Source organism: Oryzias latipes, chromosome 12 (assembly GCF_002234675.1).
Source record: "Oryzias latipes chromosome 12, ASM223467v1".
In the NCBI taxonomy this organism is placed as follows: domain Eukaryota; kingdom Metazoa; phylum Chordata; class Actinopteri; order Beloniformes; family Adrianichthyidae; genus Oryzias; species Oryzias latipes.
In genome coordinates this window covers 2,272,995-2,286,993 of record NC_019870.2, presented here as the reverse complement: position 1 = coordinate 2,286,993, position 13,999 = coordinate 2,272,995, and the positions used below count along the sequence as shown (strand labels likewise).

Here is a 13,999-nt window from a genome sequence, read left to right as displayed (position 1 = left end):
AGAGAGGAGCCTGTGTGTGTGGAGGGGGTATCTGACCTCTAGGGTAGTCTCTGTGTTAACTCTGGCTAAGCTGCATTGATGTGTGTATTGAGGGTGGACACTTTTCTTGAAATAATCACAATTACAATACTGCTGTTCTGTTGTAGGGAAAGGAGTGTGTTATGGACAATAATACAGCTTTAATTGCGTGTGTGTGTGTGTGTGTGTGTGTGTGTGTGTGTGCGTCTTGGCAGGTCAGTGTGTGGTGTGGCTCTTTGACTCTCACAGTGAAAAAATTTGGCTCTTGGTGTCAAACTTGTTCGCCACCCCTGCTTTAGGCAGTCCATGATCCTCCATGGAGCCAGACAACCCAAAAACTCACAGCACCCATACGGGTCAACCCCCAGGTGCATGTGACAAGGGCTCAAATCCAGAGGTGCAACAATTAATCGACTCAATGGATTACACATATTAATAAATATTGCTTGAAAGGGAGTGGAAGGAAGCAAATTTATATAATCCCACCCCTGTTCCACTGTAACCATTTTATTACATTATTTATCATCATTCGGTTCCTAGCTTTTATCAGACAAAATTAAAAATCATAAAGTATCAATAAAGCACATGACAAAGAAAATTACTTAAATTATTTTAAAAAAAACTTTTAGAAATCAACATGGCAATGAAGTATCCAAAATATATGCAAATTATGTTACTTATAAAAGTCATTGATATGATTGAAAAATAATACTATATCAGTAAAATAGAAATAACACTGTTTCAGAAATTTCCATAGTAAAAATTGGATCAATTATCAAAAGTTAAAAATATGTGCAAAATTATGTTACATTAGGAAAAATCATAAATCAACTTGTCCATTTTTTGGAGCAAGTGAAGTAGTATCATTAAAAGTCAATCAATTTAACCATTTTAAATAGTTGATTAATCATTTGTTTTATTATTATTATTTTTTTTTTATAATAACGTAATGCTGTAAGGGAAAATAAAAAGGGTCCATAATCTGTCGAATGACCAAGGTTGGTATTTCTTCTTCTGCTGATTAACAGCCGTTCTTCTGGTTTTAAACAAAAAATTTCACTTGATTATCTGGAAGAAATCCAAGAATCTGGAAAACTGTTCAGTAGCAGGTATCTATCTCTGAGTCACACTGGTGGTGGAGGTTTGGGCTAAAGATGTCCTGGATCCATTTCACGTCCATGAATCAGCTTGTCCAAATGAACCAATATCGACAATGAATCGAATCATTTTTAAAATGAATCACTAAACCTCTACTTAAATGTGATTCACAATATAAACCTCTGATTCTTTTCTTGTCTCTTCCAGCTGAAGAATAAGTTCATGAAGAAGATTCCTCGAGATGCAGAAGCCTCAAACGTCCTGATTGGTGAGGTGGACTTCCTTGACAAACCGTTTGTCGCCTTTGTCCGTTTGGCCCAGGCCACGACTCTGGGAGGCTTAACCGAGGTTCCCGTACCAACCAGGTAAGTCTTCTCCCAGTCTCCTGTTCCTCCAGCATCCCAAGATCTGAATCGTTCATGCTCTCCTCTAACAGGTTCCTCTTCATCCTGCTGGGTCCTCAAGGCAAAACCAAGTCCTACAATGAGATCGGCAGAGCCATTGCTACCCTCATGGTGGACGATGTAAGGCGACAGGCCACACAGTTCTGAGCGCGTCTTGGATATTTTCGTTCTTAGTTCTCCTCTTCCTTCAGCTGTTCAGTGACGTTGCTTATAAAGCGAGGGAGCGTGAGGACCTGATTGCAGGAGTTGATGAGTTTCTGGACGAGGTGATCGTTCTTCCTCCAGGAGAGTGGGACCCCAAAATACGCATTGAACCTCCTAAAAAGGTCCCATCAGCTGAAATGAGGCATGTCTACTCATTCTTACTTTATCGGGTTCTTCTTGATCAGAAAATGCTGATTATTTTTCTCTCAGTTGGGTTTTGTCAGACATGACGTCTTCTTATATCCACCAGAAGATGTTCGGCTACAGAAGAACAAGAGAAAGCTCATAAATTTCTGCCAGTGTTGTAGTTCGTTGCTCAATGTCTGGTCAGCCTGCGTTCCAGAGGTTGTGTACTTCATCGTCTGTTTGCCATCAGGAAGTCGGTGTTGAACCTGAACGAGCTCGGCCAGATGAACGGCTCGGCTGGTGGAGCTGCTCCTGGAGAGGATGAGGAGCTTCCTGCTCCACATGAGCTCGGAGAGGAGCTGAAATTCACTGGAAGGTATGGAGAAATTCTGCCTACAGGACGTTTTTAAGTTTTGAAAAAGGAAACTAACCGTACCCACCGTACTCATCTACGGTGGGGCAAAAATGTATTTAGGCAATTTTTTCCACTTACGGTAAAAAGAGAAGAGAGGCCTGTAATTTCCATCATAGGTAAACCTCAACTATGAGAGACAAAATGATCCAGAAAATCACATTCTCTGATTTTGAAAGAATTTATTTGCAAATTATGTTGGAAAATAAGTATCTGGTCACCTACAAACAAGCATTAATTCTCAAACTCAAACTTTATTTATTTATATAGCGCCTTGTATTTCAGTTAAAAACATAAAGTCAGTTTAGTTTTTTTACTGGTTAATAATCCTTGAATCCTTTAAATTTAGCAAAGTTTTCACCCAAACCAAGAAGTGGCCTAAAAACCGCCTTTAGTCCATGACACTGACCAGGTGATTGGAGTTCAAACCTCCCTCTGTTTTCTTACGACAGGTTTTGTGGTGGATTGTGGCTAGACATCAAAAGGAAGATCCCGTTTTATTGTAGCGATATCTACGATGGCTTCCATATCCAGTCCATTTCTGCAGTGCTCTTCATCTACCTGGGTTGCATTACCAATGCCATTACCTTCGGAGGACTGCTAGGAGATGCTACAGACAGCTACCAGGTCTTCATCAAAGCAGAAACACGAAAGAGTGCCAGACGGAATACATTTCTTGTTGTGTATCATCTGTTGCTCTGTCCCATCTCCTCTTTTAGGGAGTGATGGAGAGTTTTCTGGGCACTGCTCTGGCAGGAACAGTCTTCTGTTTGTTTGGTGGACAGCCCCTCATCATCCTCAGTTCAACTGGACCCATTCTCATCTTTGAAAAACTACTTTTTGATTTCAGCAAGTAAGACTAGTACAAACCGGTACGAAACAGAAAAGCTGTCATGTGAATCTCAGTCTCTGAGCCCCATGGGTATGGCTGCCCTCACAGGAATTATGGCGTGGACTACATGGAGCTCCGTTTGTGGATCGGCCTCCACTCGTGTCTGCAGTGTTTTTTTCTGGTTCTGTCAGATGCCAGCTACATCATCAAGTACATGACCCGCTTCACGGAGGAGGGTTTCTCCAGCCTCATCTCTTTCATATTCATCTCTGATGCCATCAAGAAGATGGTGAGTAACTTCTATTTACCCCAATACGTATCCATGAAGATGTTTAGTGAATCCATGTCCTGTTTGTGGTCCACAGGTTTCATGCTTTAAGTACTATCCAATCAACCAAGGCTTCAAACCAGACTACATTACCTCCTACAAGTGTGAATGCATCGCTCCGGACCAGGGTGAGTCGTCAAACCTTCTCTACGTAGTCATTAGAGCATCAATCATCCATTTCAGGACCGTCAAGAAAAGAGCTCTGGAGGTTTGTCGGGAAACTTCTCTAACCCTTTTACACCTGAGCTTTAGCTTCAGTGTTTACATTCTTTCGACTACATAATTCTTTAACCGTTTACGGAAGTAATGCCATTCCAGTGGATTCTGAAGCGGAGAAAAGCATCTGTACACCGATGCGCAAAGTCGATATGAAAAGCAGCTTTTCTCAACGTCAGAATCAGCCGATTCATGTTGATCGTATAAACGGTCGAGGAGTTACGGTAGGTCAAAGAGCCTGTTATTTAGGCGTCACTTGTGACATCTCAGGTGTTGAAGGGTTAAAAAGCTCAGTGGACGACTGAAGTGAGATGAAATACTGACTTTATTTGAATTTAATAATGACTTTTAGTTTCCTTCATTAAAGCTATCAACTCAGTCGCCTAGTATGTAGAGTGTCCGCCCTGAGACTGGAAAGTCATGGGTTCAAATCCATGGTTGGGTCATTCCAAAGACTCTAAAAACAGGGACCCAAATGGGGCTTGACACTCAGCATCAAGGAGTCTGATTGGGGGTTAAACCACCAAATGGCACAGCTGTGCTTCCAGAACAAATTTCCCAATGGGACTCTAATAGGACTTAAACTTGAAGTAACTTACCTTTGATGACCCCCAGACCTCCATAAACGAAACAGAAAATATCCCATCAGTTGCATCCGTATCGGGGAAAAATGAATTGTTGGAGCCAGAAGTAACCATTTACTGTGGGTGACGTCACACCGGCTCAGTCTAGTTCACCGATGCGGTCGATGTTCAGGACGGACACTCTTCCACCCGAAGATCCGTTTCAGAGGCTAAAACTGGGTTTCCTCATAAATTTCATAAAACACAGATCCCGAATGAGATGACTTTAGTGCAAACCCTGCAAGTTTTTTCCCCCTATTACTTTCAACACCCCCCCCCCCCCCAGCCTTTAACATGTAATGGAAGCAAACGTTTGTTCTTCTCTCTGCTGATTTTTGTGTTTGCTTTGTTTCTGCTTCGTTCTTGGATGGCGTCTGAAAAAGTGAGTCGGTATTCGCGATGACCCTGATGGAGGTCATGCTCCCGACATCCAGGGAAATGGTCGTTTGTTTGACCACGAACGCTGACGGGTTTGTTTTTGTCCTCCTCAGAATCTGCACTGGGCTTGAATGTTTCAGCTCCACTGGCAGATGATAACATGACTCTGCTGGTAAGTGACAAAGGACACATGCGGCTCACCTGCAGAATACCTGCCGCGTTTCATGGCATCAGACATGTTTGCTTCACAGACTGATTTGTTGGAACAAAACTGGGAGTTTCTGAGTCATTTTCAAAAATATTCAGCCAATTGGAAATTGAATTTGAATGCACATATTTAGTCACACATAATTTCCAAACGATGATGCATTTTCTCCCTAAAGTGTAGCTGTGAGAAAGAAGGCCCAATCCAAAACCCATAATGTATTCTGGAAACAGACAGCAAACCTTTTTTCTGCCTCAGTTTATAGTGAAACATTCAGGAGCTGAGAAAGTGGTGAGTGTGATGTTACTTTTCCAAACTCTATCTAAGAGGCACACAGCCGTTGACTCAACACCCCTGCTCTGAAACCCCCCCCCCCCCCCCCCAACACCACTGCAGGTATTTCCAGAGCTTTGAAAACAACACAGCCTCCATCTGAAGCAGGGAGTTGGGATGTTCATGAATAAAACAAGGAGGTGGAGGCGTTTCAGAGCAACAAAAGAATGTTCTCTTATCGCAGAGAAGCCAGGCGCATTGACGCGATAGAAGTATTTACACCCTCGGATGGGAAGTTCAAATGTGTTCCTGGAAACTTGAGGTTGTTCTTGGGGTTCAGTACTTCTATGGACAAAATCCAGGAGGTTTAAATCCAGGTCCGATTCAATTTTAACATTTTGAAGTAAAACTCACAAAATTAAATTCTTTTCATTTTCTAATTCAGGAGTAAAAATCATCCCAGGATGCTACACGTTCAAAATATGCCATCAAACAAAAATAGATTAAGAGATTATGTAATTTAATCCCAACAATTCGAGATTATGACCATCTGCACAGTGCTGTACAAGCCAGGACTTTTTCCAAGTCGTGTGGGACTCCCCATTCCTGCGCCATACCAAAGTAAAAAGTGTTGAACCTGACGTTGATACAGACAATCAGAATTGGTCAGCAAAAAATAACGTTTATCCTGACAAGGATTGCAGAGTTTAGGACTTCCATACTCCCTGGCCTATGAGTGAAAAGATCTTTAGCCACATGGTTTGTTTGCAAGCTTTGGTTCGAAACAGGAAAGTCTGCTTGACGACAGTCTAAACACAGACCAAACACACGGTTTAGGACTCGATCCGGACCAAATTAGCCAGATTTCTTGAAGCCGACACCGACCACACGAGACAATCGTCTTCTTTGAGACTCCAAGAAGATTGTCTTCTTCTTTGCTTGCTCTGGATTATTTTCTTCTGTTATCGCGTGTCTTTTCTCTTCTGTCTTCTGTTACCACTCCTCCACCCGTTTTCCTGGCATCCTCCCCTTCCAAACCCCTCTTCTCACTCCACCCTCTTCCTCCTCTGCCCTGTCATAGTTTAACTTGACAGATCTGGACTGGAGTCAGCTGAGTAAGAAGGAGTGCATCAAGTACGGGGGCGCTCTGGTGGGCAGCTCCTGTAAGTATGTTCCTGATCTGGCCCTCATGTCCTTCATCCTCTTCTTTGGAACCTACTCCATGACCGTGTCTCTCAAGAAGTTCAAGTTCAGCCGCTACTTTCCCACAAAGGTAAAGGATCATCGGTGGAGAGCTCCAGAACTCTGACCCAGCATGTGAAATGTTTGATGTGTCTGTGTCAATCAGGTTCTCCAAGTTTAAACTGCTCCTTCCTAATGTTCACCTCTCAGATAATCCAAAATTGATTGGTTGAACCATCAGTCATAAGACCAAACAGCTCTGTTTCATGGTCTGACTTCACTCTGATGGATTCAGACTCTGTTGTTTTTGAACTTATCCACAAGGCAGCGCCCTTACCTGCTGGTAGGTCTGTGCTCGTCTCCCACCTGTGGTCAGGAAGTGTGGGAGGTAAAGTGAGATGAAGCAGCTTCCCTTGCAGACAATGGGGTGCCCAAAACATTTTCATTGTGGGCTTATCTGTGGGCTTCTTGGTTGCCCCTTAAGCCTTGTTTCCACTGAGCGGTCCGGTCCGGTCCATAATTTTGAGTCTTTACATCATGAAATGGACCCATTCATCAAATCATTCCATTTTTGGGTCCCCGTTAAGCTGCTGGATGACCTCCATTGTTGTTGTTGATAGCATCACCCCTCCATGCACCGTGACGGTCCAATGTTGAGTGGAAACACTCACATGAATTGCCCGGACCATTCTGAACTGGACCAGACCGCTCAGAGGAAACAAGGCAGTAGTTAAATCAGTTTGTAATTTGGTGGGACCCAGCCAGGCCAATGCTTGAGCCTATAAAGCCAGTACACCTCCTCACACCCGGATCTCATGCTGTTTCTCCACATTGGAACTTGTCTGAACCAAGGAACCCACGGAAAGCCCATGTGGGGCCCAAACACACATGCTGGCTCTGCTTTCTAGGACCGGTTCAAATTACAAATGAGTGCATCTTTAGATTTGTCCTGATGAAGCAACAGAACCTTGCTGACCTCCTCCTCCAGAAATCTCCTCGTCTGCTCCTGGAGGAACTTTAGCACATCTTCCTCTCCCCTGTTCTCCCTGTTTGTCCTCCAGCTCCGTGCCCTCATCAGCGATTTTGCCATCATCATCTCCATCCTGGTCTTCTGCGGGCTGGACTGTCTGCTGCAGCTGGACACGCCCAAACTGCATGTCCCCACAGAGATCAAGGTCCACTGATCCCTGACCTCCTCTACCTCCAGAATGTCAGATCTTTCTGTCCTCTGCATGTCTGAACCTTCCTCTCCATGACACTTCTTGCTGAATTTATCAGTATTGACAAAGTAACTTCTATGCTTTTCTTCTGTTTCTCGTTAATTTTTCCTCATTCCCGTGTTTGCCCCCCCCCTCTTTGTGTGCTTGTTGGTGGATCCATAGATGAGGAAGCTAATCAGTGATTTTGCCATCTTCATGTCAATCATGTCCTTTGTGGGTCTGGATATGTTGATGGGGTTAGACACTCCCAAACTAATCGTTCCAACAGAGTTTAAGGTAATTATTTTCTTTTTCTTTTGTTGCAGGTAAGAATTTCTGATTTCCTTGTGTGCATGTTTGCAGTGGTGGAAATGAACAAAGATGATTTAGGTCTTTATGGATGATCTTAATTAAAGAATTGTCAAAAACACATGGCATTGTTGAACTAAATGTTAGGAAGTGCAGCAGGTATTGAGGACACATTGATGTTAGTTTTATGTAACTTCATCTCCTGATCCACACGAGAGTTTGTTTCCTGGGATCATCTGATTCACTGAAAGGTGTTAAGCTCACCTGAGCTGTGGTGTGTGTGGACCCAACTGCAGAGGTCCTCTTGAAAACAAGATTACTGGCTCTGATTCATGGTTCTGTATTTTGAAAAGGCAAACAACACCAATAACACCAGTCACATCGCCAACTGGTTTATTTTGTGTTCAGTCAAATCTTGACTGACTTGGTGTCAGTGCATATGGCCCCCCTTACCTTATGTAACCCTTGAGTCTGCGCAACCCCATACTTCATGCACACCCTTACTAAAATCAACTCTTAGTCCAACCTTTTCTCTCAACACCCTGAGGACCCCCTTAGCTAATGCTAAGGGGGTCCTCTAAGGGGGACCTAAGGGGGTTAGCTAATGTGTATACCCTTATTATGTTCATCACTTCACCTTATGCATTACCGTCCATCATGCAAACCCCCCTACCTCGTGCATCCCCTTACTTTGTGCACCCTTGTAGTTTATGTAGTAGCGTTGAGTGTTAAGCCATGTTTACACCAAACGCGATTCGCGTGTGCAGTTTCAATGTCAAAGTCCCCCTCGGACCATCTTTTGATATGTTTTCAAAGTGTTCCCGGTGGTTTTTTAACCCTTTTGCTAGCTTATATGACCCCACCCTTAATTTGACGTGTTCTCCCTACCATGACAAAGGTGGATAAAGGTGGAAAGATTTCATGTAATCCATGAACACCAGTGAAGATCACAAATCATTGAAGAAAAAAGGTTCAGAGCACTGTCTAGTGGGTCTAGATGACCCAACTCCCAACGTTAAAGTGCCTAGGTTAGCACAAGGGTTACTTAGGATTATGGCGTTTTTAGCCAAAATCAAAAAACCTGCTACGACATAATTTCTGCAGATCGGCAGGAGCTCAGAAATTCGCCTCTCATTTGTGGGTAGGACCATTGGCGCAGAGCAACCCTGAGCATCTTTTCCATCATCCCTTTGTTTATACTCCTGCTAGCTTACAGCCCCTCACCACCCCAACCTAACATTAGCAGCGCAACAAAATGGTGAGCGATACCGCCGTACAATTTTGAGCCAGATTCCAGCTCAGATGAGGAAAACAAAGACGTTGTAACCGATTGTAGCTTCTACGAAACAACTACAAGTTTTTACAAACAGAATTTTTTCGTCCTGATTCACAATGGTTTAAATAAAAACATACTCAGAAGTGCAATTTCAATCTTAATATTTAATCTTATCTTTAGATCACTAAGTTGGCTACAGGTTGGCTTGTGAGCTGAGTTTTGTTTTTTTCTATTGCGTAAACAAATTTTCCTTTGGAATTTAAATCTTACAAGACTCAAGCTACTCAGTTTCATGACACCAATGCATTTTTCTTGTATTTGCCAAAGTTAACTTTTTAACTTCAAAAGTCCAACTACAATAGGATTTAGAAATTAATTCCTTAAACTTTATTAATGTTCCAACATGTTTACAAGAAGATTTTAGTATAAACTCAAAAGGTTCATCATTCCAATAAGTCACAAACTCACCTGACGTGTCCTCCGTTCACTGCTGCACTCTCCTAACTTTGGATTTGTGGAGCCTGAGTTTGTTTACTTCTTGTTGTTTTTTTTTTATTTTGTGACGTAGCCGACACGCAGCGACCGCGGTTGGCTGGTGACGCCATTTGGGAAGAACCCCTGGTGGTGGTACCTGGCCAGCAGTGTTCCAGCTCTCCTGGTCACCATTCTCATCTTTATGGATCAGCAGATCAGCGCCGTGATCGTCAACCGCAAAGAAAACAAGCTGAAGGTGTGTGAGAGGAGGAGGTCACCTGCAGGATAGAGACGCACAGACGACGACTGTGTTTGTCAGAGAAAGATATCAAAATGTTTTCTACACAAAATGAATCAACGTGACGTAACGTTTTAGTTCCACTTTGAACCAGATTTCCATGTTTGACCTTCTCGTCTCTCCACACAGAAAGGCTGTGGCTACCACCTGGACCTGTTCTGGGTGGGGGTGCTGATGGCGGTCTGCTCCTTCATGGGTCTGCCATGGTATGTGGCCGCCACCGTCATCTCCATCGCCCACATAGACTCTTTGAAGATGGAGAGCGAAACCAGCGCCCCTGGGGAACAGCCCCAGTTCCTAGGAGTCAGGTGAAGCCCAGCTCAGACTTGCGATGTCACTTCCTGTCTCTGACTTTTTTAAAGAGAGTGTGACATCGTCCTGAGTGATGGTGTTGTGTGGTTTAGAGAGCAGCGTCTGACGGGAACATTGGTGTTCGTTCTGACCGGACTCTCTGTCTTCCTCGCTCCTGTCTTGAAGGTCATTCAGGAACTTCATGTCTTCTGTTTTCTTTTCTTTTATCCTCTCCACTCCTCGCTTTAACTCTACTGTTCTGTGTGATTCAGTACATCCCCATGCCCGTCCTGTATGGCGTCTTCCTCTACATGGGAGTGGCTTCGCTGAGTGGCATCCAGGTACAGACTTCCGGATCAGTGTCTCTGGGCTTGAACCTTCTGATTCCCCGAATTTCAAAACCGCACAAATGAAGTTCTAACCAAATAAATGCTTAAAAAGTTTCAATTGGTTTTTATTAAGTTCAATGTCCGATCTGATTGAAATGGAAACAGCAATGTCTCATTATGTTGGCTATTATTTAGTTTACTGCCTCAACCAGGACGGTCTTGATCTTCTCCACGAAGAACGTTGAAAGAAATCTTTGTTCCAAGAAGCAGATTTATACCACGTTCTTTTGATTGCAAGGAGCCAAATGTGCCAACACAGCCAAACGTTTGTCTAAATTATTCCTACATTATCGACCATCACATGGAAAATTACTTTGCTCCTGCTCAGGGCATCAGATGAGGCAGACAGAAACACTGGAACATCTGATACGCAGCAAAATAGAGAAAAATTGGTAAATGCAACAATAGCGTCTACATTTATTGATGAAAGCAAAAGCAGACAGAAGAAAGAGCAGCAATGAGGAATATGAGGAAAAAACGTCTTTCCTTTATTCAAGAGCGACCCCCGGATGCTCTTCATCTAAAGGTGCATGACTGAAGGCAGATTTCCACTGGTCTGTCTGCATTGCGTCTCCATTGAAAAGCATCTCCGTTGAGTAGCATCTCCGTTGAGTAGCATCTCCGTTGAGTAGCATGTCCGTTGTGTAGTGTCTCCATTGAGTATCATCTCCATTGAGTAGCTTCTCCGTTGAGTAGCATCTCCGTTGAGTAGCATCTCCGTTGAATAGCGTCTCCATTGAGTAGCGTCTCCATTGAGTAGCATTCCTGTTGAGTAGCGTCTCCGTTGAGTAGCGTCTCCATTGAAAAGCATCTACGTTGAGTAGCATCTCCGTTGAGTACCATCTCCGTTGAGTAGCATGTCCGTTGTGTAGCGTCTCCATTGAGTAGCATCTCTGTTGAGTAGCGTCTCCCTTGAGTAGCTTCTCCGTTGAGTAGCATCTCCGTTGAATAGCATCTCCATTGAGTAGCATTCCTGTTGAGTAGCGTCTCCGTTGAGTAGCGTCTCCATTGAAAAGCATCTCCGTTGAGTAGCATCTCCGTTGAGTAGCATGTCCGTTGTGTAGTGTCTCCATTGAGTATCATCTCCATTGAGTAGCTTCTCTGTTGAGTAGCATCTCCGTTGAGTAGCATCTCCGTTAAATAGCGTCTCCATTGAGTAGCATTCCTGTTGAGTAGCGTCTCCGTTGAATAGCGTCTCCATTGAGTAGCATTCCTGTTGAGTAGCGTCTCCATTAAGTAGCGTCTCCATTGAGTAGCATTCCTGTTGAGTAGCGTCTCCGTTGAGTAGCGTCTCCATTGAAAAGCATCTACGTTGAGTAGCATCTCCGTTGAGTAGCATCTCCGTTGAGTAGCATGTCCGTTGTGTAGTGTCTCCATTGAGTAGCATCTCCATTAAGTAGCCTCTCCATTGAGTAGCGTCTCCATTGAGTAGCATCTCTGTTGAGTAGCGTCTCCATTGAGTAGCATCTCTGTTGAGTAGCGTCTCCCTTGAGTAGCATCTCCGTTGAGTAGCATCTCCGTTGAATAGCATCTCCATTGAGTAGCATTCCTGTTGAGTAGCGTCTCCGTTGAGTAGCGTCTCCCTTGAGTAGCTTCTCCGTTGAGTAGCATCTCCATTGAGTAGCATCTCCGTTGAGTAGCATCTCCATTGAGTAGCATCTCCATTGAGTAGCATCTCCGTTGAGTAGCATCTCCGTTGAATAGCATCTCCATTGAGTAGCATTCCTGTTGAGTACTGTCTCCTTTGAGTAGCATCTCTGTTGAGTAGCGTCTCCCTTGAGTAGCGTCTCCGTTGAGTAGCATCTCCATTGAGTAGCGTCTCCGTTGAGTAGCATTCCTGTTGAGTAGCGTCTCCGTTGAGTAGCGTCTCCATTGAGTAGCATTCCCGTTGAGTAACGTCTCCGTTGAGTAGCATCTCCGTTGTGTTTCATTAACACAAAGTTCATTACTCAGAATGTTTACATTGCTTCCGTCATATCTGCGTCTCCCATCCATCCCTCCGCACCACAATGTAAGCTTTATGCAGGAGTTATATTTCCAATCCGTTAAGGCATCAGTGGTGTTGTAAAAACCCCAGAGAAACGAAAACAGGTTCCAGTTTCACATTAAAAACTCCTTTTGTACTTCAAAGTAAAAATGTATTAACTTTTATTTTGTTTTAAAGGGGATGTGCCCACGCGATAACAGACACCGGAATACACCATCACGTTTAATTCTGGAAATACGAAATGATCATTTATGACAGAAAAATGCATTTCACATGGACATAGTGGGGATGGAAGGGGCATGGGGCCTGATTGACAAAGTTTTGGATGTTAATGACACGGGACAAAAGCCGTGGGTTGTGAAGCAAGGGAGACGCACTGCAGATGGATCAGTGTTAGGGTCACCTGGGTCAGCCTCAACTAAAGGAAAGGTTAAGTTGAGCAGTAAAGAGAGAAACATTTAACTCTTGTGCTATCTTAGATGACCCCACCCTTACTTTGATTATGTTATTCCTACCATGACAAAGGTGGATAAAGGTGGAAAGATTTCATGTAATCCATGGACACCAGTGAAGATCACAAATCTTTGAAGAAAAAAGTTCAGAGCACTGTCTAGTGGGTCTAGATGACCCAACTCCCAATGTTAAAGTGCCTTGGATAGCACAAGGGATACACCTGCAGAGAAACCAAACTTCTGTGTAGTCTCTTGCAAATACAAAAAAAATATCTAAACTAAAGGTGTTTATGTTTTAGTTCTGGGAGCGGATCAAGTTGTACATGATGCCCCCCAAACATCAGCCAGACTTCTCCTTCCTACGCCACGTCCCCCTCAGACGGGTCCATCTCTTCACTCTGGTTCAGATAGTCTGCCTGGCCGTTCTCTGGATCCTCAAATCCACATTCCTGGCAATCATCTTCCCAGTGATGGTGGGTGGAAACGGCATAAATATCCATATTTTGAACGTTACCATAAAGCTGCTGCTCCTGGAGGCACCGCTTCATGGCTGCTCATGGATCATGTGTATCCCCCTACTGTATCTTGGCTGTTCCTTGTCTGAGGTTTTCCAGGGATCTGTTGTAGCCACTCCTCCAGGCTGAGTGCTCCAATCACCACTGTCACCTTCACCTTCCAAGTTGTCTCCAGTTCTTCCGAGTCCCTGGTGTTTCTCCAGTTTCTCTGGTTCCTTCTTCCTGATGTTGCCATCACTTAGTATTCCCACATCCCCACAACAGGTCACAAGCAAATGGGGTGTCATTTGTTGGAGCATGCCCAGTAGCCCCGTTCCAGAGCTGACAATTCAACAATTACCGACATTTTGATTTCATTCATTTCCAATAAGCTATTTTGCTTTTTTTTTTTTTTTATCTTAAATGTTTGTGTTATTAGAAGCATATTTTTGATTGACAGGTGGGTGGACCCAACCAAATTCTCAGTTTACTTTGGGTCGCTTTGAGAGGTTGTCAGCGGGAGCAGAGCAG

The 13,999-nt window shown here is 43.8% G+C and overlaps 1 protein-coding gene across 9 annotated transcripts in view; it reads left to right on the top strand.

The window, feature by feature from the left end:
* LOC101162225 (electrogenic sodium bicarbonate cotransporter 4-like) overlaps positions 1–13,999 on the top strand; it is a 37,138-nt gene that overhangs the window by 17,660 nt on the left and 5,479 nt on the right. For 6 of the 9 annotated variants that reach the window (XR_002874354.1, XM_023961141.1, XM_020707434.2 and 3 more), the window contains 16 exons: positions 1,324–1,481; positions 1,553–1,640; positions 1,712–1,866; positions 2,101–2,226; positions 2,715–2,889; positions 2,982–3,115; positions 3,203–3,383; positions 3,460–3,550; positions 4,753–4,811; positions 6,199–6,390; positions 7,682–7,795; positions 9,652–9,813; positions 9,985–10,163; positions 10,260–10,332; positions 10,419–10,487; positions 13,274–13,447. Coding sequence is in view for 8 of the 9 variants with exons in the window: in XM_023961141.1 (XP_023816909.1) it covers positions 1,324–1,481; positions 1,553–1,640; positions 1,712–1,866; positions 2,101–2,226; positions 2,715–2,889; positions 2,982–3,115; positions 3,203–3,383; positions 3,460–3,550; positions 4,753–4,811; positions 6,199–6,390; positions 7,682–7,795; positions 9,652–9,813; positions 9,985–10,163; positions 10,260–10,332; positions 10,419–10,487; positions 13,274–13,447 (2,130 nt within the window). In the remaining variant the exon portion in view is untranslated. Of the gene's footprint in view, positions 1–1,323; positions 1,482–1,552; positions 1,641–1,711; positions 1,867–2,100; positions 2,227–2,714; positions 2,890–2,981; positions 3,116–3,202; positions 3,384–3,459; positions 3,551–4,752; positions 4,812–6,198; positions 6,391–7,360; positions 7,475–7,681; positions 7,796–9,651; positions 9,814–9,984; positions 10,164–10,259; positions 10,333–10,418; positions 10,488–13,273; positions 13,448–13,999 lie in introns of all 9 variants that reach the window. The other 3 variants (XM_020707435.2, XM_023961139.1, XM_023961140.1) reach the window with 3 other exon arrangements.